At 36.5% G+C, this 27575-nt stretch overlaps 1 protein-coding gene across 1 annotated transcript in view; it reads right to left on the reverse strand.

Moving 5' to 3' along the window:
* Positions 1-2777: 2777 nt before the first annotated feature.
* Positions 2778-27575, reverse strand: part of PACRG (parkin coregulated) — a 260326-nt gene continuing 235528 nt past the window's right edge. Inside the window, exon 6 of the mRNA XM_050894568.1 lies at positions 2778-3220. Within this exon, the coding sequence (XP_050750525.1) occupies positions 3060-3220 (161 nt within the window). The 3' untranslated portion in view covers positions 2778-3059. The remainder of the gene's footprint in view (positions 3221-27575) is intronic.

A 27575-nucleotide genomic window follows, 5' to 3' on the forward strand; every position in this document is an offset into this window, starting at 1 on the left:
TTGATCTTGTGCTTTATAAAGTGCTCTGAGCTGTGCTGTAATTGCCTATAAATATGCTGCTGATCATGCTTAAAGGGACACTGTCAAGGTTGGCAGGACTACAGTTTCACTTAGTAAAATGACATCTTAAAATAGTTTTATTCTCAGTGTTCCTAAGTTACCAGCCTGTGGTTTTTATCATGCTTCTTTTTATCAGTCCAGCTCCTAGGATTAATAAGATTATGGGAGAATGTTCACTTTCAAAGCAATGGCCCAGTCATAGAAATAGTATGATAGAGGCTAATGTTCCCATCCTGAACGTGCAAGTAGAAGCACTGTGCTGTAAAACCTATTTTTCCTGACGTGAATGGGCATGACCTCTATTGCCCTTATGGTTTGCAATAAGGTCACCCCTTGTTGAAGCAACGTCTTGTGAAAGAAATCTTCAAGAAAGAGCACAGGGCTGAGGGGATCAGGTCCGGGCAAGTCTGCAGCTGCACGAAGAACCCATTTTCTATGGCGTCTCTTTGTCAGTCAGTAGTCTTGTCCTAGTTGAGCTAAAGGGGAGGAGATGCAAAAAGAGTGAGTCAGGGAATAGAGTTACAAAGCTGGTGAGGAGCCTGCAACTTCCTCTCATCCTCAGCAGCGCTGCCGGGATGCAGAGGGGTGATGGGATGGGGAAGTCCCAGGGACAAGAGCCCTTTCCTGCACTGTCCCTTCTGCGAGCAGCTCTGTGGCTGGAGCCCAGCGGCAGGGGAACCGAAGCCAGCTATTGAGAAGTTTTTTGATCTCAGGCAAAGAGCGGTACTGGGCTTTCTCTTAAGGACAGAATACAAATAGCTAAGGAGTGAAAGGTGGCCTGGGATTATTCCTTTTATGAAGGGCCTGATTTGTTTCTGAGCTGAATAACTCAGTTCCCTCCGAGCGGCAGTCCTCCAGCACACTTTGTACTCACGGGAAACCTGCAATGCCACAGTAACCAAACCCATAGGTGCCAGTAAATGAAAAAGTATGGGTCATTGGTGCCAGGGACAATGCAGGACAGGGGTCTGCTGAGGGGAAACAGAGGGAGAAACTGTAAGCGAAGGCTGAGCTGATAGCGCCAGGGTGGCTGTGTAGAAAGGCATTTTTGGAAGAGGAGATGTGTCCTTAGCCCCCCCTGTGGTATCCTGCTAGACTCTGTGCTGCAAGGTTTGAAGACAAAGTCTTGAGTTTCCCAAGACATGGGCCTATAGCCAGGCTTCACCTTCCTTTCTGACCGGGAGGTGAAAGATTTACAGATACCCTAGATGTGAGGCAGCGTATTGGATGTGCTCATCCATCACAGATGTGTGTTAGTCACAGGACAGACACTGCCTGAACTCTAGGGACTTGAGGGAAGCCCTGGCAATGCATAAAAGAAAACCCAGAAAGGACCCAAAACCACATAGACAAAAAAGGTCTTCAGAGCCCAGGAAAAAGGCACACCTACAGCAGCCATGCCTAAACCGGGGACTGGTGAGCGCTCGCGGCTGGTGGCATGACTTGATGCTGCAGTTCCTCAAAGAGGCAAGAAGAATAAAAATCTCCCTCTTAAGTTTTTTTTTCAATTACAGGAAAGAGAAGAAAGTAAAAGAAAAAAAAACCCTCAGGCTGAAGATCCCACAGAACAGAAAAAGGCAAGTCTAATGTCAGTCTAATGACAGATCCAGCTCAAAGTTTCAGCAGGTGGGAAGGTGCTCCCCACGCTTCCAGTACGCACCCAAGAGAACAGGGCAGCATAGGGGCTGTGTCTCTCACACAGGCAAGCCTTGCAGGGTGTGAATACGGATGTGGATAAGCACTTGGAAAAAGTCTCATCTGTCTAACACCAAAGAGTGCATTTCGAGCTCTAACGGTTACAGAGAAACACTTGAAAGTGCAACTTGCATATGTTTTAAGAGCTTCCAGAAACAAGAATAAAAGCAAAATGAGACCAGTCTGTACTTCTAAAAATCTCATGCTTTTTAGACAAAGCTCATATCTCCTGATTTGTTTTGAGCTGACTCGATATTTTTAAATGGTTGTCCTTGAGACTTGTAAAACTTGTTTTATTTTTTGTAGATTTATTCCATAGAAATGCTTAAAAAGCAATAAAGTCAATCTCAATAGCCTTGCTTAAATCCATGATTATAGCAATTCTGTGTTGTGGGTATGCAGGGAGAAACTAACTGAGTAGGAAATTGTAAGGGATTCCTGTAACAATAGTTACGTTGTTTGTACACATATATACCATAATGACAACAGAAAAGCAATAGCAACCTTGCAGTTACAAAAAATACCCAGCACCCTTTAAAAATATATGTGTATGTTCTGTGTTTACCCAGATTAACAGAGTCGTTAGGGACTGATACATTATGTACGCTATATCTTCCATCTGATTTATTGAAGTTTTTTCTGGGCTTTTCTTCAAAACTGTGGTTGTGCCGGATGTTCGCCAAGAGGAACCCAAGTTCCATGAAAAGGTAAACACCGGGAAGCCGAGATCAGGAGTGTGTAAGAAACATGAATTAATTTAATGACAGTGCTTTATAATGGACCATATAAATTTTCCCACTGTAATTGGTATATACATTGAACAGTTTTATTGTATGTCAGTGCACATTATTTGGCACAGCTGCTAGAGAGGCATTGCTGAACTGGTGTTTCTCTTCCATGACAAACACCTATTAAGCAGTCAGCATAAACTCTTCTTGTTACAGCCTCTGACATCACCCTCAGGGCAAGCGGACACAGAACAGCAATTGCTGAATTGCGTATGAAAATTATAGTTTTATTGTCTATACAAGTGAAGATTTAACTCCGATTCCTGCTCTAGTCAGCTCTGTTATAAAGGAGCAATTCTTTCGGGGAACAAACAAGCACAGTACACCATTGTAATCAAAGAAACAGGCACTATTTATGTATTGGAAAGCCTTGTTCACAATAGTGCTAACACTCTAATGCCCCAGAAGCCACTATTTTAGCAGCTGTAGAGAAGAAAAGCATGACTAACAAGATGCCATACAGAGTCAGATACAGTTTTTTTAGAACACAAATGGAATCATCCCATTTGATACAACTCAGTTTAATATGCACGACTGATAAGTAGGGATCATGTATTTAATGTTTATATAAGCAGTTTCTCCACCGCAGCGTTCAAAGGCTTCCAGTGTCTCTTGAATCAGATCTCCAATATTTTCACGCTTCTGCTGGCTGTAGTCTATCCCATCGCCTGAATTAACTGGTTAATAAAACAGAGAAAACCAAGAATTATATTAAATTTACCGTTAGGCTTTGAAATAATGACATAGGAAATTGCAACTGCTGGTCAGTCACTGTGCCTCTATTAGAAACTTTGCTCTGTGACACAAAACAGAGCTGAATTTGAAAACAGGATGGTTTTGGTATCTCTTTAAGGCTCTGCTCAGGCTCTGACTTCGTGTGCCTTCAAAATTTGTTTACGCATTACTGCAGCATCTAAGCAAAAATCCCAGTAAAGAAAACACATTCTTTTATAAGATGAAGATGGACTCTCTCTTACACGGTTAATCCCTTAAGACCATTACATCTTTATTTCTAACATTGCTTATTTAGGACAAAATTCTACTGCCAGATGCATAAACGCTTATCTGCAAAATGTGACTTAAGCTAGACTTGTTATGGTTTGAAATCTTAAATAGGTATTGTTTTGGGACTGTTCCATGTTAGACATCATATTCACACACTTACGTTGTTTCTGATAGAGGGGATGTCATGTGGCCTGAAAGAGATATTTGGAGTATAACATGGCACTCATTCAATTTCTGCTCCCTGAAAAATGTGTAAAATTAAGTCAATGTCAGAAGGGGAAATTATTACAGCCCCCAGATGCGGTAACATTTACTGCTGCTTTCTCTAACATGGACTAGCAAGGGTGACACACATTCATACACACACAGCACAATTCTTCAAAAAAATCAGTGTGAACAACTATGACAGACATAATATGTTAATTATGTGTATATCAATTTCTCAAACTCCTTACACACATTTGTGTCACTTTGCTTTTTGTAAAATGGTTACACAAATACAGATGTGACATACAAGGACTGGGCTTCTGAGTGGAAAGGTAGTAATTTTTTTTGTCATGATTACTCTTAAGTACACGAATACTTTCCTGTATATTAACTATTTATTTCTCTGACATGAGAAGCCAGGTTGTGACATCAAAATTTACTACAATGAATTTACTGTAATGTTACAAATAACAGATTATGAGAGTGCATGCAAAACATCAAGAGCCATTAAATAAAAGGATTGGCTTATACAAAATACTAATGTAAAAAGAAAAGCGCATCACAACTGAGTGCAATTTGGACTAAATGTGGTTTGCTCTTGCAGAAAACAACTGAGATCAACTGTGTCTCATCACCTGTGTTGCATGTGCACTGCCAGCACTCCCCAGAACACCTGGAGGTATTTCTGATTTCACCGGTTTGAGCAAAGGAAACCCTGAACCTTGACCTAAGTCTTGGCAAATATGTAAAGGAATTACTGACTTTCCAACCATTTGTCTATTATCTGTAATTTTAAGCCTACACACATGCTCTACTAATGAGCTTACACAGCTTTCATCGTTCTTTCAAAGAAGTAGTAAAAAAATCAGCTCTCTGGAAGTAATGGTGATACATTGCTAAGCAAGTTTGGAGAAGGCCAACAAGACACCGTGATAATGCTGGTAGCAGAGGTATTTTACAGAATCCCATGTTACAGTCTTTATTATAGAGCATAGCCTGTACAATAAATGATGCCTTAGATGCTTGATTAAAAGGTCCCTAAGAGAATGAGGCAATGATAAAGGAAATAGTCTGCAAGGGAAAACTGAATGTGTGATGTGCAGACCGTCATTACGATTTTTTTTTTCCTACAGACCATCTGTGCTATATGAAGGTTTGTATCCTCAAGACAGCCATAATTCACATTAATGTCATGACACAAGCTACAACCAACAATACCAGAAAGGTTATGTCAGCATCGAGGTCAGCTGGTAAGTACTAAAATAGCTATCCTATGCAGTTATAGGAATTAACAAATCTTTCAGACAAAAAAGATAATCATTAACCCAACAGGACAACATCCACTAAATGAATGAGTCAGAATGATCTGCCCAATACACCTAAGGGTAAATATCTAGTCATAATAATAACGATGATTAGTTGGAAAAAAATAGCTACTGAAGTATAGCGGTCTCGGCATGCCCTTCTCTGGTTTGACTCTATTTCCAAGTTTGTTTGCATGAGAAGCCAACTTTGCCAGCCACAAAAATGTTGCATATGTAAAGTGTGAACATGGATCTGATTCAAGCTCTTTATGAAGTTGTCCTTTGTGAGGGAGAATCAATCAACGTGAAAACGCTAGGAAGCACATTTGTCATATCTTTGTCTCAAAGTGAAATGTCTGGCAAATTCAGCATGCATCAAGAACTCTTTTCAGAGCAAATGTTATTTCTGTGTTTAGAAGAAACGCATTGAAACAATACTAACAGATCTAGAGGATTACAATCAGGAAAAGATCTCATTTGCCTTTCTGGATCAAGAAGTTTGCTCCCAGTCTCCTAAATCATGCACCAAGGGTTTTATGGTCCTTAAAAGTGCAGTGAAAGGCTTTGCACCTGTCAAGACCTGTGCTAGCTGATGAAATCACCCAGCCCAGGAGTGGCACTCCCTGCCCCGCCGTCAGTGCTGCCGTTGCCAGCTGCTGCAGCCGAGGAAACCCTGCTCACATCCTCAGGGACTGAACTCAGAGTTTGGCAGGGAACGGAGGAGGATCTGAATTTTGCTTTAAAACATGGTTTGTATTTGAGTCTAGACATGCTTCTATTCATGATTCAGGATATTAAAGAAATTCTAGTGTTATTTGTATCCCATCTCATTTCATTTTAAAATTTCACTAGGGTAATGCTACAAACATAAAATTGTATCGCATTAAAGAAGGACAAGCAAGTTTCTCTCAGTGCATTAAGAGCTTGATAGGGCAGTTTTGAAGTCCTGGAGTGGATGAGAAAGGTAAACCAGCCCTTAAAGCTCAGTCAGATCTATTCTTATCTCTGGACATTTGTTAGCTTCTGAAAGCGTCCGAGACATTCTTTCAGTTTATTAGATTTCACTTCAAGGCAGGCCAGGTCTCAAATAGAGGGTTTTTTAATCCCCCGAATATGTCAAAGTACCTCTCTGTAAGCATCTCACAGATACCAGAGCTCACTCCTGGTGGTGGCTGTTCCCAAGGTTCTGCTTCATGGAAAGCACAAATTAAAACCAGAGTTTATATACACCTGATGTTGTAGGGGTGTCATAGATCTTGGGATATTACAATTTCCCCAAATGTTAAATATCTGAGGAAAGCTTAGTGTTGGAGGAGAGAATAATACTTAAAAGAGATTTCTGAAGAGACTGTGAAGGAAGCCCCATGTCCCCAGCTTGAGCAATGTTTTTAATCAAATTGTAACTCAAAGGCCATTCCTTTATATTTTACTGATGAACTTTTGAGAGCATATATACACACATATATTTCAAATTGTTGTCTTGGAACAAGTGGGTCCTAGCAGAAATTTTTTAACTACTACTAGTTAAAAACAGAGAGCTCTTGTATAATGGGATTTTTTTTGTACACAAATCAATAAAGCTACTTGGAAAGATAGGCATCATTCCTCCCTTTTTGAATCTTGAGAAACAGCGATACTGAAAGGTAAGATGACTTGCTCCAAGTCATGGAAGGGATCAGTCACGAATCACACTTTTTGACTTTATATTGTAGATGACGCAAGTACTATTTATGGTAAAATATAACAGTAAAAATCATTTTTAAGCTGCTCAGTTCATCCTAGTCAAACCAACAGGTATTTTCAGCAATTAAAATGATTACAGTAATCCAACATGCTAACCACTTAACTGAATAAGATTTTTACATCAAAAAAACAACAGTGATGGTATTGTAAAGTGCAGATATACTTCTCAGTACGGAATTGTGTTTCTACAGAAAAGCCTATCACAGAACAATATACAGTTAAGCAGTACAAACTAGCATTAAAATATTTGGAAAATTTCAGGACTTCATCCCTTCTAGGAGTCAGCATCAGTGCCAAGAAATAAATGGAAGCTGATTTCAGCTATAGATTTACATGCATGTGTGTCAGGGTTCACATCGCATAAGTTCACTGCTCAGGTACAGTTCAGAGTTATTAATTAATTTTTCAAAGTCCTCTTGTTAGGATTAGTTTAATTGTCATAAGAGATGTTGGCTTCCTGACCAGAGTGGAAAATGAAAGCCCCTGATGAGTCAGGGCGGCAGGAGGGAGGGAGGAGGGCTCCTTTGCACCGCTCCTCTCACTGTGACTCAGAACTGTGCTTTGAAATTGTCAGCTCCAGGAAGGATGAGGTAGTTCGGTCTCCCTGTTCATTTAATTGAAAGTCTGTGAAAAGTCACAGGCTAAGACTCTAAAACCCTCCTGTCTGCTAAGAAACAGAGGGATGCTGCCGGTTCATTTCACTCAGGTGAAGGAAAAGCCACCAGGAGGTTACGACTTCTGGTTGTTACTAACGCAGACAGAAAACCCCGTGTTCCATTCCTGAAGGCTCAGAGCAACATGAACGCCAGTTTTACATGTTTCTTAGGACACATCTAGATTATGTGCACACAGAAGTGCAAACTGGCCTCACACAGGCTGGTCCCAAAGCAAGAGCATTGGAAAGAGGAGCTCATGGAGTAATTTATGTTGGAAGGAACCTCTGGAGCCATCTGGTCCAAATGCCCTGCTCAAAGTCAGCTCCATTTTCAAAGTTAGGTCAGGTTACTCAGGGTGAAATACCTGAAGTTGCTCAGTGCAGAGTAATCCCAGAACGAGAAATGGTGCAGAGATCCCCTTGAGCTGGCAGAGCTTTTCGCCAGCCATTTCAAATGTGATGAAGGGAGGTGCTACTCCTTAAACATTAAAATGTATTTGGTGAAAGAGGATTTGCTGAAGTTACAAACTTCATAGGGAGAATTATTATCTGGTTTGAGACAATACAAACCTAAACTTTTGGCATAGTAAAGATTCTAACCTGCATATATAACATTGCTTTTGGAAGCTTAATCATATACCAAAGAAAGAGGCACAGATTTGGCTGAAAAATAAATAAAATTTTATTAACACCCTGACTTGAAACTATGAAAACATAATTTAAAAAAATTTAACATGCATCTTTCAAAGCAATTTAAAACATTAAAGTGGAAAGTATTAATATAATTTAAGGAGGCCAAAGCTTTGAATATGCACAGACCTGTTGTTTGACACTATCAACACTTAAAGTTCCTTGTCTCTTGCTTTACTTGGCTCTTCCTTCTATTTTTCATCACTAGTGCTGAGTGTTTATCACTTTACAATGCTACAGTACTGCAAAGATTGCAGAAGAATGTTTCAATCTAAGAAGAAAGCACGTATGCTTGGAATTTAAAAAGAATACTAATATAGAGACATTTCTGCTCATCATAGGTCTTAGAAAAAAACAATTTTATACTTTTGATACAAATCAGCTAGGTATTATCTATCTAAATAAGATGCTTCCAAGATTTTCTTAATTCTCATTGAAGGCATTTTGCTTTAACATAAAATATAGATTCTTTCTATAGTTATCTTCCATATGCAGCTAGCTTTTAGTTATTTCATAAATTAGGATTTATTTTAAAATGTAAGTGCTGTTACTATAAATACTATTCAGAAAGTCAACAATTCAGTAAGTGGAGGAAGTGCTCTGATTGGGAAGGAAACATTTGACTGACTTATGATGTTTTACTAATGATGTAAGCCTACTAGAGATAGCTGTAACTACTTGTAAATTGCTGCAGTATAAAAAAAAAACCCAAAACCAACAAACCAAAAAACCCAGCTGAAAATGAGCCAAGACAGCAGCTGTTATCACAGTTTTCCATTTCCAGGAAATGTTAGCAACATCAGATGTAATCCATTCTAAGCCCAGACTTCTTTTTACATAAAAGTACAAAAATGAAAAAGAAATCACAGATTTTGTAACAAATTATATTAGCAAACATATTTGACCAATGAGGTAAAAAATAAGAGAAAATTTTTTTTTCCCTTCTATAAGTACTTAAAATTCTCCAATGAATTTTGACTTTGAAGTTTGCCGATGTTTGTGCTACTGATCAATATCAAACAAAGTAGTATTAAATAATCTTAGATAAACATCATGCTCAGCAGGGGAACGGGAACCAGAGTCTGAGATCTCTGTGGCCTTGGTACACTGTTTACTGTTGCAAAATAATACATTAGGTCACAAATCGTGCTTAAAGTGCAACAAGAGTTGCACCACTTATGTGAATCTGATGTTATTCCAACTGTTTTGCATGTATATAAGCTAGTACAAAGTAAATGCTGTTTTTTAGCTGGAAATCACATTTGTGTGTGCAAAATTTGCATAGCTTTGCTAGACTGATGTGAAATACATTTGCTTGTCACACTGATTTCTCATCCAAATATAGCACAATTAATGCAAAAAGAATCAAAACCATGGAAAACCACATTTTTTTGTGTATGTGGAATAAACATAATTTATTTTTAAAAGTAATTCAAAGTGACAAAGCTGAAAGTCCCCAAGTGCTTTAAAGATCACTGATTTCAGTATGAAACGTAATCCTGCAACAGCCAATTTTTAACATTGAGTTCATTCATACTTAAACTCAAGATGCTTGACAATCCATCCTCCTTCCTCCCTGGGAAGATTTTTATTTATGTAGCCAAAATGCTTTTGAGGAAAAGCCCTAGGTTTTTCTTTACAAGCAAAAAGCTCAGTAATTCATTACTTTGTGTTAATAACTGTTGACGTGTTTGTACATGTCACGTACTAATGGAATTTGTTGTGTCTAAATTCACTGTTCAAAATCATTACCATTTAAGGATCCTATTTGGTATAGCTTGCCCATCAAAAATTTCATTGACAACTAAATGAATTCAATGACTGCTTTCATAACTTTGTGACAGAAGGGTGAACCCTTTATTATGACTGGAATGCAACCATATAAAAAATAGGTCAATATATTAAAAATTTCCCATCAAAATTATGGGAGCAAGTTGTTAGATATGCCTGTAAGTTGCTGGATATGCCTGAAGTTGCCAGTTCTCTAGTTTTTCTGTTCCCTAATTAATCGAAATAAGCAAGAACCTGAAGTCAACTGAGGGTGTTTTAGCAGTGATTTGAGAAGGGACAAGGAGATGAAAGCTATGAATGACTGTGTGGATTTGCCAAGATTTCTTTCATTGCTGTGGGACAAGGACGGAATTTATGCAGTTTAAAGGACAGCTAGCACTGAAACTGGAATGTACTATTTTATCCTCAAGCCAGACAGAAAGGAACACAGTGCTCCCCCAGATATCTGTATTATAAGGGTCAGGATATCTCCTTCTGGTGTCTCTTTAAATTTTTTTACTATATATTTTTTTTAAAGTAAATTGAGTAATCTGATTACTTTTTCTTTCTGAGTTTTTCAAGTTGGATGAATACATATGATAGATTGAAAAAAAAAATTACCTTCCCAAGATATGAATTTGCATTCTTTTTATGAAGAACAGGAAGGACATAAAAATAAATACTTATCAAAAGCTAGTTGACAGCTATTCATTTTACATTAAGAAAAGCATACATGTGAATTTATAACAGCTTTTCAAGCAAACAGAAAAAAGCCAATTTTTATACAACTAAAATGTATTATAATGTGTAGTCTTTACTTACAAGAATGTAAAACATTTAAAAAAGAAAGCAAATTGTGTCCCCTAGGTGTGGTGTTTCTGCAGATTCACAGCTTTTGAATTGTGAAAGTTGAAGCCTTTTGAAAGCAATATAGGAACTGCACATACACCACATGCAGACTGATTTTTTTTTTTTTTTAAAGCTTTAGGAATCTCTCACAGCACTATCTCTTATTTAGCTTTTTCAACATTTTCTCTGCATTAAGTGTGAAGAAAGATAAGTGACTAAGAAGAACTATTTCATTAGTGACTCTAACTGGAAAACACTCACCCTTCTTCTTGTCTAAATTACACCTGTACCTTTTGTTGCTTGACCTGTTATTCAAAAGGGTCGCAAGTATGAAGAAAGCAAGAGGCCCAGCAGCATCCAGCCCAACATGCTAAATGCCTGAGATCTTCTCACATCAAAGTCAGTTTCATAAGGAAAGCTGTAATGCTTTGGGAAATAGAGTTATGTGCAAAAAAGCCCATATCTCACGTTATAGAAACTTACTCTTCTTGTATATCAGTGCAGTCTCCTGAAGTGATGCTTGGAGAGACTGTATGTTGATATGCAAAGAAGGCACTCTTGTATTCTGTGGCACACAGTTTAGTGAGGACATACTACCACTAGCATGAGACTACAGCTGAACAAAAAGGAAGTACAGCAGGTGGTCATCCCAAACACTTAATCTTTGCATCTTTTTGTGTAATTTTAAATTATGAAGTAGTAAGCTGAAGGAAGAGCAATTTGAGGAACAGGGATATGAGAGCTCTCCGGTATAGCTTACTGAGTTCTTCAAATCTTGTTCTGACCTAGGCTAATTTTTAAAATGTTATTTTAAATATTGGCATTTAAATATCTTCCTTTAGAGAACCCTTTAGCACTTTTTACTGATATTAAATGAACTGAGGAACCATATATTTCTCTGAACATGTATTTCTCCTGAGATAAATCAGTGAAAGGGAGGTTGGTTGGTGGCATGTTGTGAGACCGCATAACCCATCTCAATGGTTACTAAAAGTCAGCCATCTCAGGTACAACTGCTTATTTGTCTAGCTTGCTATCAAGACTGCAGGGACTCAAATAGTGGAGCATGCTGATACTGTGAGCTCCTAAATTGTCTGCTATTTCATTCGTCTGAGAAGAACCACTTCACTGAATTAAAAAAAAACCAGAAACAAACTGAACTGCAATGGCAGGTAACAGCAAAAAATGCTATTGATAACATCAGTGGGTATTTACAAAGACAGAAGATATTTATACATGTTTTTCCAGTAACCTGACCCAGTACTAAGACCACCTACTGAGATTTAGCACTGACACACTCTTGCAATACACAGCAAAACCTTTTGTTTCGCCACTTATGCAACTTTTATCAGATTACTTCCTTTACTATCCAATATAAAATCACTATTTACTATGCCACTATAGGTATCATAGACTCTAGATTGTGTTTTTTAAAATGTACTCCTAACTCGTTCACAAAGGGATTGCAGTGTTAAGTTATTAAAACACAAGCATTTTAGTGATGCCTAAATACTACTGTTCATAACAAAGAAGTAATTGCACACAAGTATGTATAAAAACAATAGGATGGGAAATGGTTAGCAGTTTTTTTGAGATAAAACTATTATTCATATATATTACAAAATTTTAAGACAAAATTATTTTTAATATATAAAAATACATATTTCTTTTATTATGCTTTATTAATTTTGTTCATTATTTTAAGAAAATAGTGGTGTTCCAGTAAAAATTGTTAATGCAGAATCTTTTTTCCCATTCCAGATAGTATTTTTCTGAAAAAATAAAAAGCAATCATAGTTCCTAGCCACAGAAGAAAGAATTAAGAGCATATTTTTCTGATTTACAGTGTCCATGATACAATTTTACTGTTGGCATGTATAAGGATAGGAAAAAAAATGCTGCTATTTCTTACATTGCTCACACCTGAAGAATTGCAATCATCCATAAGCACATGATATCTTAAGGCCATACTTGTTTTTACATATTTACTGAAAAACACCTTTAAACTTATCTATTCTGGGGCAATGCATAGAAGTAAAAATGGCTTTTCTGTGTGGACATAGGATATATGACATGCTCAGCAGGATAAATTTGGACCCCAGTTAACACTGGTAATATGTTTATGATATCTGTACTGGTGCCTTCACGTAGAAAGCATCCAACTGCTAACAATGCAGCACTTCTAGTTCAGTTTGTAATACTTTTCTTAATATCCTTTCACTTCATTACAAAAGCAGTGAACCTGAACAACAGTAAAGCTTGAAAAAGAATCTGCTTCTCAGGTGAATTTGTATTTGCTTGTCCTAAACTGCTGCAAATATCATGTATCTATAGGCTGATGGCAGTGTACTAGCTACAGTAAGTTCATCTCCCTTGCAGTGGTCATTTCAGTGTTTGCTATCCTGACATGTTGCTGCGCCAGAGCCTTAAGGCATAGGGTCAGCAATTTTGTAATTTGTTAGTCTCCAGCCGATCCTGGCATTATAAGGCAAGTATGACCACTTAACGTTCTCCAACGTGAAGCTAAAGCATGCTACATTTTGTAATTGCAATCTTAATTTTTTATTCATCATTCAGTCATCTTACAGCCCTTCCAGCGCTGGTGCCTGACAAGCCTACAACTGTTCAGCTTCAGAAGGAAAACAGCTCATAGACACACACACACATGCATGTCAGGACAGGGAGGAAAAGACAAGAGAAGAAGTAAGTGGTATGGCTGAATGCTCTTGGTCAACTCAGGCTAGCCTAGGGGTTTCTAGCTAACAGCCAAGAAAACAGTTAAATAGCACGGCAGAGCACAATGTGTTTGAATATTTGTAAGTTTGCTTTTTCCTGTATTATAATGAAGAACAAAAGTCAAAAGCTGTCAAGAAAATTCTTCCCTAGCAACTTAAATATGCTTTCTCACACTTGGATGATCTGAGAGTACATGCACACATTATAACTAGCTTTACATTAATAACAATGAAATGGCCATTCCTATGAAGGAAAGTCATGTTTTGTTTTTTTTAGATAAATTTGGGACACATTGAAAAGATGATAACCTGGAAGACAGCATGACTATTATCTAAGTGCGACCTATTTCAAGAGTAATATTCTCTTGCAGTTTTCCTGGAATGCTTATTGCTCAGTGGATAGGGTCAGCCTCCAGAGGAAAGGAAGAAGTAACACCTCACAAAATTCCTTTATCGCCTCTCTCCAGCAGGCCACAGATGGCTGTTTCACCTCCTACATTGTTTAATGCTAATGGCTGCAGTGAGTTTACAGGTCTCTCATCCAACTCTGCAGCTGCAGTGCTGAATTGGTACCCGTGGAAGCACTACCTCAACAGTAACAGAAAACTCTGCTTCAGAAAAATATTACTGAGCATTTTTGGACAGCAGCAGCTAGTGCAGAATGATGACTTTTGAAGGAAATTATGGGATGTTATTTTAAGGGAAAAGAATAACATTTAGTAGTCTCCATAAATTCATGTGAGCAAAATTCTTCATGAGTCACCAAGAAATTTCATCACTGAATGGTAATATCTGGAAAGGTCTTCCTGAATTACTTGTCCTAGCACAGCCAAAGTTTATTGGACGCTTGACTGATAAGTAAAATAGACAATTTTTTGTCCCGGGGACAAGAATGTGGACATCAGAGGAGTAGAAGACAAAGAAAAAAAAGGCTGAAAGTAGAGGAACAAAAGCCAAGGACATTCATTTGGCAAATTAATTAATTTTCTTAAGTATGCTCCATAAAGTTTCTAATTTATATGAATATATACATTATGGATTAGCATAGTTATTCCATAGCGTAATTTAAAGTATCACACTGGATGCCGATCGACATGTTATATCTCAGCTTGTTAACTTTCCACTGTCATTTTGTAGCAAAACAAGGTGAAAAGGTAGATAGGCTTATCTGCACATCTGTAGCTACGATCCAATATCTTTGCTTTACAGTTCTGAGTAAGAATCTCACCTAGTTACAAGTTTACTTTGGGAAATTATTAGAAGGGAACGTCAACCTTACTAATATAAGCATAGGGCTCCTACAGGAATGTGTGCTATCAGCTTACGTATTGACTTTTTAAGATGGAGGAAGTGAACTGAAGCTGTTACTAGTCCATGAGAGGAGAGGTACCAACAGCCTCCCAGTGCTTGAGACCTCTCCTCTTCTATTGTCTGTCTTCGTTTTCATCCTATGGATAAAAAATAGAGTCATCCAGAGATCTCTTGCTGGTTTGGTAATATCCTCATTTCAGAGAGGCACACGTTTTCCTCTCTCTTTAATATCAAAAAATGCTGAAGAGTCAATAAGTCATTTTAGGCATGTTTGTTATCAGATCTAGTGCCTCAGCCATCTGCCTCAACAACTCCTGAAACTGCTGATAGTTGTCTGGCAGAGATTGTAACCACTGTCACTGAATCCTCAGAAGTCATGGAAGAAGTCAGGCTAATATCAGTTTATTTATATATCCTCACTATTGTAATATATCCATATCTAGCAGCTCAGATTGGCTTAAACAAGGGTTATGATTCTAGCTCTGTAGGGGAAATGGTACAATAAGATAAGAACTTGATTTTATAGGAGAGGAACAATAATAGCACTCACAACTTTCAGGGAGCAGACTGACTTGACTACACACATCCATGGAAGACAACTGTGAAAACAGCCAGGCAGAATTAGAGACACAAGGCAGGAGACAACATCATGATATAGATCTCTTACAATCAGAATGGAAATTTCAGACCAGGTTCAGAATTGCAACACTTAATATTTGTCACGTGGGCTCTGCAGGAGAATCGGTAGGGCTGCACTAGACTCACCTCACGGCATAAAGTAGGAGTTACTTTCCCAAGAGCAGTGTCCAAGTGAGTGAAAGGCTGGTCAGTGAGTCTTGAAGAGGTAGCCAGCAGGGAACAGTAAGCAGAACAGTGTCTAAAATCTTCATTTTCTCTGAGACTCAAATGTTTGCATCCCCCCTGGAGCTACAGCCCAGAAGTTTTCCTGAGGGTAGATATCTATTGCCATTCCTTCTGGGTGAAACTGAATGCTTTCTTTAAAAACAACTTGTGCCACAAAACAGTAATGATACCTGTTTCCCATGGATGCGTGTTGTTTTTGTGCTACACCTCTTTACAATAATAAATCAAGCTTCCCACAAGTTCTAGCAGCTAAAAGGTAGTATAAGCTAAGGCCTGTTCTGACACCTTGTATGTGTTGTATACTCTACCAACATTTCTCTCACCATGGGTGTAAATTTGGATTTCTCCCCTCTACCCAGATGCTTATTTTTCCAGAAACTCTGCCACTTTTCCGCTTTGATTGAATTTGGACAGTGAGTTTAAAAGTTATGGGAGTTGAGGGGAGGGAGAGACTTGAAGAACAGAATAACCTTGTGACCCCGTAAGTTCTGTATTCTTAGGACGGCAGGCAAAAAAGATGAGCAAGGGCAGCAGTGGCTGCCTTCGTTGTTATTGTATGAAAACCTAGTGGTGGAGCACCCTCCCAGGAAGCAGGAAACAAGTCCAGCATCGTTCAGCCTGTGTGGTGTCAAATCTACAACTTTCATGATCAGAGAGATTTCACCTAATTATCAAATTAGTTACTCGTGGAGAGAGGCTCTTTTGACCTCTGTGCTTATGATTTGGCAAGGAAGAAGCTGTAAGACAGATCTTTCATTAGACTATGAACTTGTGCCAATGTTTTCAGAGACCCAAAGTTTAGCACCTGAATCCAATTGTCGGCAGCTACCTAAGTGGGCCAATCCTGAGCCTTTACCAGTTCCCAAATGAAGGCTGCAGTGAATCAGAACATCTGTACATGAGGCTAGATCCTTAAATGTCTAAATACAGATTTACATGAATACATCTACAGTGACAAGTTTTAAGTGTTTAGACTTGAACTAACTTCCTAACAGATGGTTATTCTGCATTTATCTTAATTTATTTACGGCTGTTTATGTTTTTACAGACGTAATAACTGATCTAAAAGTGATACAAGCTTATTCCTTGCCTTTTTATTTATTTATATTGCAATAACAGTTAAAGATATTACTGTACTGCACAATCTATAGAAATTACATAAAGATGATCTTTCTGTGTTGTACTCACAAGAGGTCCTTCCAAATACTCAAGAAAAACTGGCATGACCATAAGGCAAAGTGAGCAAACATAAATTAGATGTTAGCATCATCTGTAACATTGTAAGCTTAAGCAACATATTAACAAAAATAAACAAACCCAAAAAACTCTGAAAAAAATGAGGAGAAAATAAAGGGAAATAAAGAAGACAAAATATTTAAGTATGTGTATTAGAAGCTTCAGAAAATTGAATTCAACAAAATTCATGCAAAATTTCTCAATAAGATAAATCTCATGCTACATAAAATGCAGTTTGTGGTATCATAAGCAGATATAGGTCTGATTCAGGAAACTGTCATGCAAGTGTGTCAGTGATTGCAAAATCAGAACTAAAGTGTGTTTATTTATATCAAAGCATTTCCTAACTAGAGAAGCAAGCAAGCAAGGCAAGCATGTACAAAGTATTAAGAAATGAAGGGCCTAATACTGCTCTCAGCTATATTCATGCCTCACCATGTGAATCAATGAGTTTCAGAAGACTAAATAAGAGAGGGAGTTAGCTTTTCTCTGCCAACTACAGTGATTAATTAGCTTATTTTCAATACAAAAAAATTCATAACTTTTTTACACAGTACCAAAAGTACAAGAAAACAACAGCTATCCATTACCCCTCTAACAGGAAAAGGCACACATGACCATGAAACACTGTGACACTTTGGTAAGAAATGTCATGAGAAAGAAAATTTCTCAGGTTTGAAGTTGTATTTATTTATATGTAAGTTGTAATATCCAGGGAAAGCAAAGTTTGCTGTAATCATTTTCTTACACTGCTGCGACATGCATTTTTAATGCACTGCTTTAACTACAACCATCTGAAGAAGATTCAAAGATCATTACGGTTGCCAACATTTATTATACGCATTTATGTGCACTGTAACACCACTGCATTTGTATCAAGAAACCAGATCTGGAAGGAAAGACAAGGAAATTTTCCCACTGAATGATAAAGATGGTTTATTTCCATAAGCCAAATAACTTTTTCAGGAAACATAAACTCAAAAAATCATTGATGTAGAACAGTTTTTATCACATCAGCTGCAGAACTCCACTGGGGAAAACAGAAAGGAGAAGCCCTTAGGCCACATTTTGTGTGACCTAATTCTTTCAAGGGTATGTTTCTGCAAATTTTTAGGAAGTGACAACGCAAATGAACGACAGTTCCCACTGTGATGTTTTCATGGAATCTCTGCATAACCTCCAAACAACAGACTGCACCAACACTACAGTACATAGTTTTGTTGTAGAGTTTAATTACTTTTGGATGTAAATGAGCAGAAAAACAATTATCACACACCCAGCAGAAGAAATGGTTATGCTTCTATAAATTTCTGGTATTCTACCGTTGCGATTGTCAATTTAAAGTTTCAGTCTATATGCTGCTGCCAGTTAATGATTAGTCTACTACATTTTGGTGAAATTGCACTCCAGTCAAGGGAAATGAAGTAAGAAGATGAGGGAAAAAAAGAAACTAATATTGCTAAAGTCTAATTAGAGCAGCAGGGCCAGTGCTGGACTTAGCTGTGATGAGGTTGTCTTTCTATTAAATTCAATACACTGAATTCAGTGAGAGCACGACCAAATGCTATGATTTGATTTTCATGGGTGAAGTGTTAATAGGAGTGTGGATTAACTTTTTCCTCATGTTGTGAAATTGTTTTTATATTAATGTAAAGCAGAATACAATCATTCTTCTCTCTGAGAGTATATTTCTAAAATCTGCCCATTTACTTTCAGAAGGATTAGTGCCCTGCAGTTTATTTTGAAGGAAATCACATTCCTTTAACAAAGAAAAAAACTCATTCTTTTGACTTCAGCATCATCAGCAATATCCACTGGAACTTCATTTTAACAGTTTCCTATGTCAGACAACCATTTCTTACTTATATGGTTTTAATTCATGCTGGTTTGTTTCTAAATGAGTACTTGCAGCAAGTGAATGTGCTTTCATTTAGCAGCTTAAGTTTTTCGTTTAACAACTTAAGACCACATTTCAGCTATAGTTAATAAAAACATGATAATTAAAAAATAATGCTTTAAGAATGTAATTTGATTTTATCTCAGGGAAAAAAAAAAAGCATACCCTGATACTAAACTATGTATTTCTCCCCTAGAACATCTAGGTATCATAATATTTCACCCCTCCGCCAAAAGTATTAATGAGCATTCACAACAGCTTTACTAGCCACGTATTCTGAAACCCTTCTGGGTTCATGACACATGAACTTAGTACAGTAAGTGTTGACAATAAAACCTGTCTGAGTGCCCATAAATATATATTGTGGAGAAATATTACGGATGAAGCTCTTCATCCCTCCACATACAATTATTTAATACAGAAAGATCCAAAACATATATAATTTAGATAAGGCAGAATAGCATTTTAAATGAAAAAGGTCAGATGTATGTAATACATTTTTCACTTTACATTGTGCACAAAGTTTATTTGTAGACCTTTGAAGTTGATGGGAAACTGGAGTGTTTATTCAGCTGGAACTTTAAGTATGTCATATATAACGCATATGTTCCCTGAAATAGTTTAAGTTGACTACTACAAACAAACAGTGTGATGTATGCACATCTCAAATATTCCATAAAGCAGATTAAAAATGTAATATGGACATCAATTCCTAAATGCTTCTTAGTGCCTGTTCAATAGTAAAAGACATCAATAGAATTTTGTATTTGATTTTCTAAGAGAACCATAATCCCCCCATTCCTTAATTAGTTCATGAATACATGGAAAATCTAAGGAATGCATATAATGTCTATATAGGGGTTTTTTCCTTTTAACTCTGCTGTTCTGAGGACTTTCTCAAAAATTCTTTTGATAAACATCCTTAATATAAACACCTATATTGGCAGGAATATTTTCATTGGGGCATAACTGTGAGAGTCCATAATCTCTGATGTCAATAGTTCCATCATGCTGTTTATTTATCTCTAATGTGTGTAATATTCTCAGCTTTCACCTTTCCCAGTGTCTCACGGGAATCAGCTCTTAGGATAGAGCGGTTACACAAATTCAGATTCCATCAAGACAGAAAATGACGTGAGAAGAAGAGAATATTCTGTTAAATTTTGCTAAAGCTATCATCTTCCAACCTCTCACCTTATACTGAGGGATTCTCAAGCTAACTAGACCATCAAAGCAGTCCATTTGGATCACTTGGCATTCAGTCATAGAATGACTGAATAGTTCAAAATTTTGAAAAAGGCTTTTTTCCACCTGAGACTGACTTAAAGTTGTACCCTAGCCTGCTGTATTCTGATTAGGCCCTGGCTTTTTCATTGAAAACTGCCTGAATGAATTACTGAAATTTGTATTACTTTGATATAAGTACAACAAACTCTGATTATTGGTATCCTTTAAAATTGCCAGGCCAAATATGTGGTCTTTGTCCTAAATGTGAAAGTCCTGTAAGAAATTTTTTTCCCATGTACTGCAGAGTATATTTCTCTGTGAGGAGACTGCCATCCTCAGTTGCCCTCTTTTGTATTAATCATGAATCTATCAATCTGAAAAACAAAGCTCATGGGAGCAGAATATAGGCTAATTCAATAAACAGAACAAAAGATTTCAGATTCCCTGTTGGAGGATATTAGATTGACCACAATTCTCTCAGCTTTCAGAATAAAGCTGAAAACTCACTTCAAATTAGTATCCTCATAGTTACTATACAAAGCAGCTAAGAAGAAGAAAACAGGACATGGATCAAGGTGGAAAAGGTGAGGTGAAGAGTAAATGAGGTTGCTGAGCTATAGTGAGGATTATTAGTTTTTGGAAAATACTCAAATCCTATGATAGGCAACATTAAAAAATCTAATTTATATGAGAAGGTGAGAAATACTTTACCCTGGTAAAGTATTTAATGTTGGGAAATGTTGGTTTAATAGAAAATAAGATAGGAGGGTTTTGGTTTTTAATTTACAATTAAATAATCATATTAAGTAATAAATGTTTTGTGGCTGTTACCATAATCACAATTGATTGCTTAGTTGCAATGGTTTCTAAAAATGAAAATGGTTTAAGTTAAGAAAATGTGCTATTTAAAATGCATGTGTATAGTACTTTGTATTTGTAATAAGATATGGATTATAACTGTGTAGTTGACTGACATTCAATTAAAAAGCTTGAAATTAAGTAAAGATGGCTGTGTATTGAACTGTTGCATTTTAGTGCACTTCTGTTGGCAAATCAACAGATCACTCATCAAGGGTGTAGAAGTGTAAGTTGAAGAGCAGAGTCTGTAATCAACATGCTTATCTGTCCCTCAGAGCTGTTATCTTGAGCAATGCACATTTTGTTTCCATCTTTTGAACCAAATAGAATCTTTGAAAATGTTAGGAGAAACTTTCAGATTATTTTTTCATAAAGTTAAACTACAACTAGCATAAGATAACTTCTTTGGAGTGAAAAGCATTTATATGAGCTGAAGATCTGGCCAATTCTATTTAATTACAAAAGAGGAAGAGTTTTTCCCAAAGATTAATTAATTTGTTATTTTCTGAAACAACAACAAAAAAATCATGTTACCATCTTAAAAGCACCTAGCACAATATACTTGGAATGTTTGGAATTATAATATAGACTCTAAAGAATAACTTATAAAATGGCATTAAAAGTCCAATATTCACTCAAGGTTTATTGACCTAGCAGGAAAGAAGTGTCATTTGAATCTTAAAATTGCTAGCACATAGTATTCAGTTTGGTTTCAGGAAGAAGAACAGAAGTAATAGAGTGAGGGAAAAAATGAACTTTTTAGACCTCTAGATCATGACCTCAATGAGTAATGTGGGACAGAGCCCACCGTTTGATATTATGAGCTTTCAGTGCTGGAGATCATTCCCTGGAGCAGTTTCATTTATAATATTGCTATTAGACCTGATTCACCACAGCCCATGTGAACAAGGAAATGGCAAGACCGTGGTCTTTCGGGATGTCTATAAATAATAAAAAGGTGAATCTGCTTTTGTTCAGGAAGATGAAGTAAATGACTAAGAGGTGTTTCCTAGTCCTACTATCTAAGGTCAAATTCACTTCAGGAATATATGCATGTCTTCTACTGTAATTAATGGAGGTGCAAATAGGTCTACAAACAGAATCTAAGATAAGGCATCTACCGTTTTAAACAACGATAACATTAGTATAATGTATGTAATGCTAAATACCTAGTAAATAGACCTTGGTGGAGTTTACAAATTTGGATCTAAATACAAAATGTGGCTATTTGAATGTAGAATCACCATTTGTATTCCAGCTATACATTGTGATCATTCTTTTGCGTAATTTTAACAGCATTTGTTAGTTATGTATTATTTATTAAAATACACCAATAATCTTTGTCCTGTTTTTCAGAGTAACAAGTAACAAGAAAAAAGCATTCAAAATTATTCTACTGTACACAAAATCTTATCAACTGCAGCATGTATTTTAAATGTTCCTGAAGAATTGGATGGTTGGGGTTTTTTTAGTTTGGTACCCATCATTGCTTCATGTTGAAAAATTAAACTGGTTAAATACATTGTCCCTCTGTGAATGAGGAAATGAAAAGTACACTGTCAGGATGTTTGTTAGATGTAATTGAATGTAGCATGTATGCTAGAAATGAAATCTCATTTCTTTTTCTAAATTTGTAGATCATAGGTTGCATTATGTAGAGCCTCACTGCCACACAATGTTTGGATTTTGTACCATTACATCTCAATAACTTCTTCTATTTCTGATTTCATCATTATAGCATATCCTCCAACATTTTGAAAATGTTTTTCTGATGAATGCTATCTTTTTAACATATTCTTTCATAACTTCCATATTTCTGAATGCCATGATTGATTAGAATATGGATTTGAACAAATAAAATATACATCTTTTGTTGGCCCCAGACAACTGACCAAATACAAACATAGAGAAAAAGAAAACCAAAACATAAACCCAGGTATAAAAGGCCCTGAGCATCAGTGAACATTGGCTGCCTACCTCACTTCTAAAATGGGCTCCAGTAAAATCCTGAATCCACTTGGGACTCTTTCTGATAAATATACTGACTAGCATTCAAGTGCATCACTTATAAATAGGACCTCATAATAATCTTTCTTTTCTCCTCTCTTTCAGATGTATAGTTAGTATAATTCAATATTTATGTCAGTAGTTATTTACTTTATGGCTTGCTAGCTATGGTAGGAAGTTCCCATTTATGTCTCAGCTAGCATGTACATAATGTACATAAGTTTTTCAGTGAGCTACACTACCTTGGAAATATAGTTTGAAATATGTTTTCAAGTGACAAACTAGTAATTAACATATAAGAAAAGTGGGCATGGCTACAGTACATGGTGTCAGTCATTTAGAAAATTTTTTTGGCTTTACTATTTAGAAGCTGGTCAGTTGGGCTATAGATCTTGACACATATATTAACTTTTACAGTCCTTAGTAATGTTAATACCAGGCTTTTACCTACATATAAAGCTTCTAGGATTGTTGGCAATAGCGTAAAAATAAACAAGGTGCAGAAAAAAACCCTTCAAACAAGAAGCCAAATAAGGCACAGGATCTTCTCTAAAATCAGTCAGCCCAAGAAAAAAATAATCTTTAAGTATTTTTCTCTTTCCACGCAAGCTCTGGAGGTTAATAAAACATATAAAATTGAGTCAGTAGCACGATTGCTCAACTAACCCTGAAGTTTTCCAAAAGACATAAGATAAAGATCATCTAAGCTTATTCTGCAACCACAGTCACCCACATGATGAAATTAGTGGCCTGTACAAAAAGTTAGATCAGCTTCTGGATGAAGGGAGAGCATGTTTCAACAATATTATCAGGTAACTTTTAGACTTAAATTGGTATGAAGACAAAGATAAGAGAAGGAATATAGGTAGCATGGTGAGTTGATGCACTAACTGGCTTTTCACCCCAACAGATGAGAGCTGGAAGTCAAAGTCAAAGTATACATGAATGTGTTTTCTGGTGTCATTCTTGTCCATTTGTTCATCGTACAAAATTACCATGTAATTTTCTCTGATTAATTGTGATTGGCAGCTGTATTCAAATAGTCTGGATCTGTACTAGAAGTAAAATGAGAAAGCTACAACATCCATGTAGAAAGGTAAGGTTGCATGATACTGCTACTTTTATCTCCTTTCCATGGTAAACAGCGTTTTATTTTTCCAAGAACTGAAATCACACACGAAACAAGAAATGTAAGTAACAAGGACAAACAGTCCCTCCTTCCCCCCAAATAACAGTAAAATGAAAGAGTAGAAAGAGGATTGGAAGGAAATGCTGTGTGACAGGTCTTCTGGAAGTTTTCAGGAAGCGTGAAGATAATGTACATTTAAGAGGATAAAAAATCAGATTTCATTTAAACACAACTGATTTAAACTTCAGCTAATTAAGATGATTATTATGATGTCAGCAGATAAATCTCTTCTGCTGCTGCTTGCAGTGGCCTTCTGCCACTACTAACTTCACTCTCAGTTTATTTCTCGCAGGAAACCAGTAAGCCCAGGTTTATGCAAATAAACCTGAGGATGTGGGCAGATAGGAACTACCTTTTTGATGGCTGATATTGCAGATTACAAATGCATTAGTTTCTGACAACACTCAGTTTCCAGAATGAATCCTGTCCACAGGAAGAATTGTAAAAGGCAAATATCCATTTGTAGTTTAGGAAAAAAATTTCACTGCCTGAGTTTTCTTCCCACAAAAAGGCTGAAGAAATGTAGAACTAGGTAGGTAAGATAAGCCATTAATTACCAGGGACAACATAAATTCCATGTTTTCCCATTGGGGTACACTTGCATAGTTTATCTTTCCATTCCTGGTGTCTTCCTCTCTGCCACTTCATCCAGAAATAATGGAGAGAATTACATAGACTTTAGTAAGTGCAGAACTATCAGCCTAGCATCAGAAAGGCTCCTCTGTTGACTTTTCTATCCATTTCCAATTTCCTAATCTATCTGAAGCTTTATTTGAACTCCTTTCTACTTTGCAAAATTATAGGCCACTTCTCATTCTAAAAAGACTCACTTGCTCTCAGTATTGGGTAAATATCCAAAGTAAACCAAAATTTTGAACTTCTTAAAGTTCACAGGCTACCAGTGCAAGTGCTGGTCATTCCTGTCCACAAACGTTTGCAGTCTTTAGTCAACAAAATGCAGCTAAACAGTAAGTTTGATAGCACATATTTTCATCAGACAACAGTTAAACCAACTAAATCTGAAACAATGCATCAATAAGATGCATCATTGTTATTTTCCCAGTGAAGACAATTGGAATGATAAGAAAGTGATTTTGTGCTAAATAAGAGATAACACACTCATGCCCACTTAAATCTTTGAATTCAAATTAAGGTCCAGGCGTCAAAACAGAAAGGAATCAAAATACTTGGTATTTAGACTGTAGGCCCCTACTTCAGGAAATCAGTTAACATGTTTAAATCCATCCTAGTTTAGGAAATATACTTGATTATGTGCTTAACTATAAGCCAATGCTTCATTCATTATGCAATGTTTACTTCAAATGATAATAAGAATGTGGTTAAATTCATTACCGGAAGAAACAGTTTCCCAAGTCGCTGCTGGAACATCCACTATCCAAACCTTGGAAACACGTTGCCAGATTGAAAATTAAATGTACAGGATTTTAATAGTCCTCTTCATTCAGGATCATACTTGTTAATTTTTGCACACTTATTTTCTGTCATATATAAATAAATACGTTCATTCACAGTGGTCTGAAATGGTGAATGGTATGAAATGCAATAAAATGGTGTGAATAATAGCAAAGTAAACAAAGATGCTGTAGCTTATTTAGGTTCATTTTATAAACAGGCCACCCATGTGTTCAACAGGCAGCGAGGAGGCTGGGCTGGGCAATCACACATGGGTAATGTGCCACATTCTTCTCATGCCACAGTGCTGCATTCCTTACTGCTCTGGGTTGTAGTCTGACTAGGTCACAGCTAACATGGCTTGATAGTGCAACGGTAAAGTTACATGATCCTTTCTATGAATGCATCTTCTGGGAGATACTGTTTAGGCTAATTGATTATTCAAGAATCTTTGGGATGAGCTATGACCCTGGTCTCCTGGTTAGCAGAAACATAAGTGTTAAAGGCTACTTAGCCCATGTTTTTCCCTTTTTCATGTGAGGTCTCTAAAACATTTGTGTATTACCTGGAAGATCCATGTTAACTTAATAAAAACCTTGGAAAATACTGTAACCCCAAATTCTGGATTCATTCCTGATTTCAACAAGGAAAATACAAATCTGAGCAATCTTTCCCATTCTTGGATGTAGACAGAAACAGAAAAAAAGGGAAAAAGTCAGATCCTGCCTACTGCTCATACTCAGAGATACACAGGGAAATTAGAAAGAGATTTTTGCATTGGCAGAGTTTCACTTGAAATTGTTTCTTGAATTGAGAAGCAATATTAAACACATAAAACCAACACTAAATAAGAAAACAGACACTTTGGAGCTTCTGTCTGGGTAGAAAGTATTTTGCTTCTTGTAAGATATTCTTTTAAACAGATTTGTATTTTTACTAGTAAGGGGAGACCCAGGTCTGACATCACAACACTTTACAAAATAAGTGATTCTACTGAGTTAGATGGAACATCATCTATGAATAAATGTTTATGCAAATAGACGTGTTAATTTTGTACAAGGCAATGCTCTAACCTAAGGCAGACAAGATGAAATCACAGAATTTCATTTAAACAGAAGTGAACATAAATTTGAAAAGCAGCAAATTTTTAATAATGAAGTTTACACACAGTGATGTGTATTAATTTTCATAGACATTTATACTTTGATATTCTTCTGATAAGTGAAAATAAGTTATGATTTAAAATTTGTGACAAACTCTTGACACAAAACTTGCATTAAAACAAGCAGGAACAGTGTACAGGAATGGGTAGGAAGAATTTATCTCTCAGTCCTTTCAAGTCCTCACTTGCAGCTTCACAACTCAGCTATTTTCACTTATACTTTTGTAAAAGCTCAAAAATCTCTAGCTGCCTTTGGAATTCCAGGCATAGATATTCTATTTAGAGGTAGATTGTATATCTACATTTTAAATATTCATACCATCTTCAGCACATCACTATATGAAATGATTCATTACTTTCTTGATACTGAATCAAGGAAACAGGTTGGTTTGTATTTATAGATGATATTCTGTAAAGAAAGGAAATGTAAGGAAAACTGAAGATACTAAATAAACATAGCACTTAAAATTCTGGTGTACAAGTTACAGTTTGAAGTCCTCTATAAGAATTATTGCAAGTGGATGCTTGTTCTATAATTAACGTTCAGAAAGTCTCTACTATCCTATTATCTTCCTATTTTATGGCCTCTTTAAAAATCTTAAACTTCTAAAAAATCAAAAAGCTATTGAAGTAAGTTTTTTAAAAAAAATCATACCATATGGGGAATGACATTTTTGCCAGGAATATAGAGCATTTTTGGATCTTTACCTGATACAGTGGAATGGTGCCAATTTAGCATCAATGGAACGATGTCAGTTTATGTAAGAAGAAGATTTGGCCCTTGGTAAGAAAGAATCAAATATTCAGACGTTACAAAAAATATTTTGACTGAAATGTTAGTTATGGCTGAAAAAGTTCACGTTAAAACAGAAGTAGATGGGTTTTTAAAATAAATTATACCCTTTTTTTG

Source organism: Gymnogyps californianus, chromosome 3 (assembly GCF_018139145.2).
Source record: "Gymnogyps californianus isolate 813 chromosome 3, ASM1813914v2, whole genome shotgun sequence".
Classification (NCBI taxonomy): domain Eukaryota; kingdom Metazoa; phylum Chordata; class Aves; order Accipitriformes; family Cathartidae; genus Gymnogyps; species Gymnogyps californianus.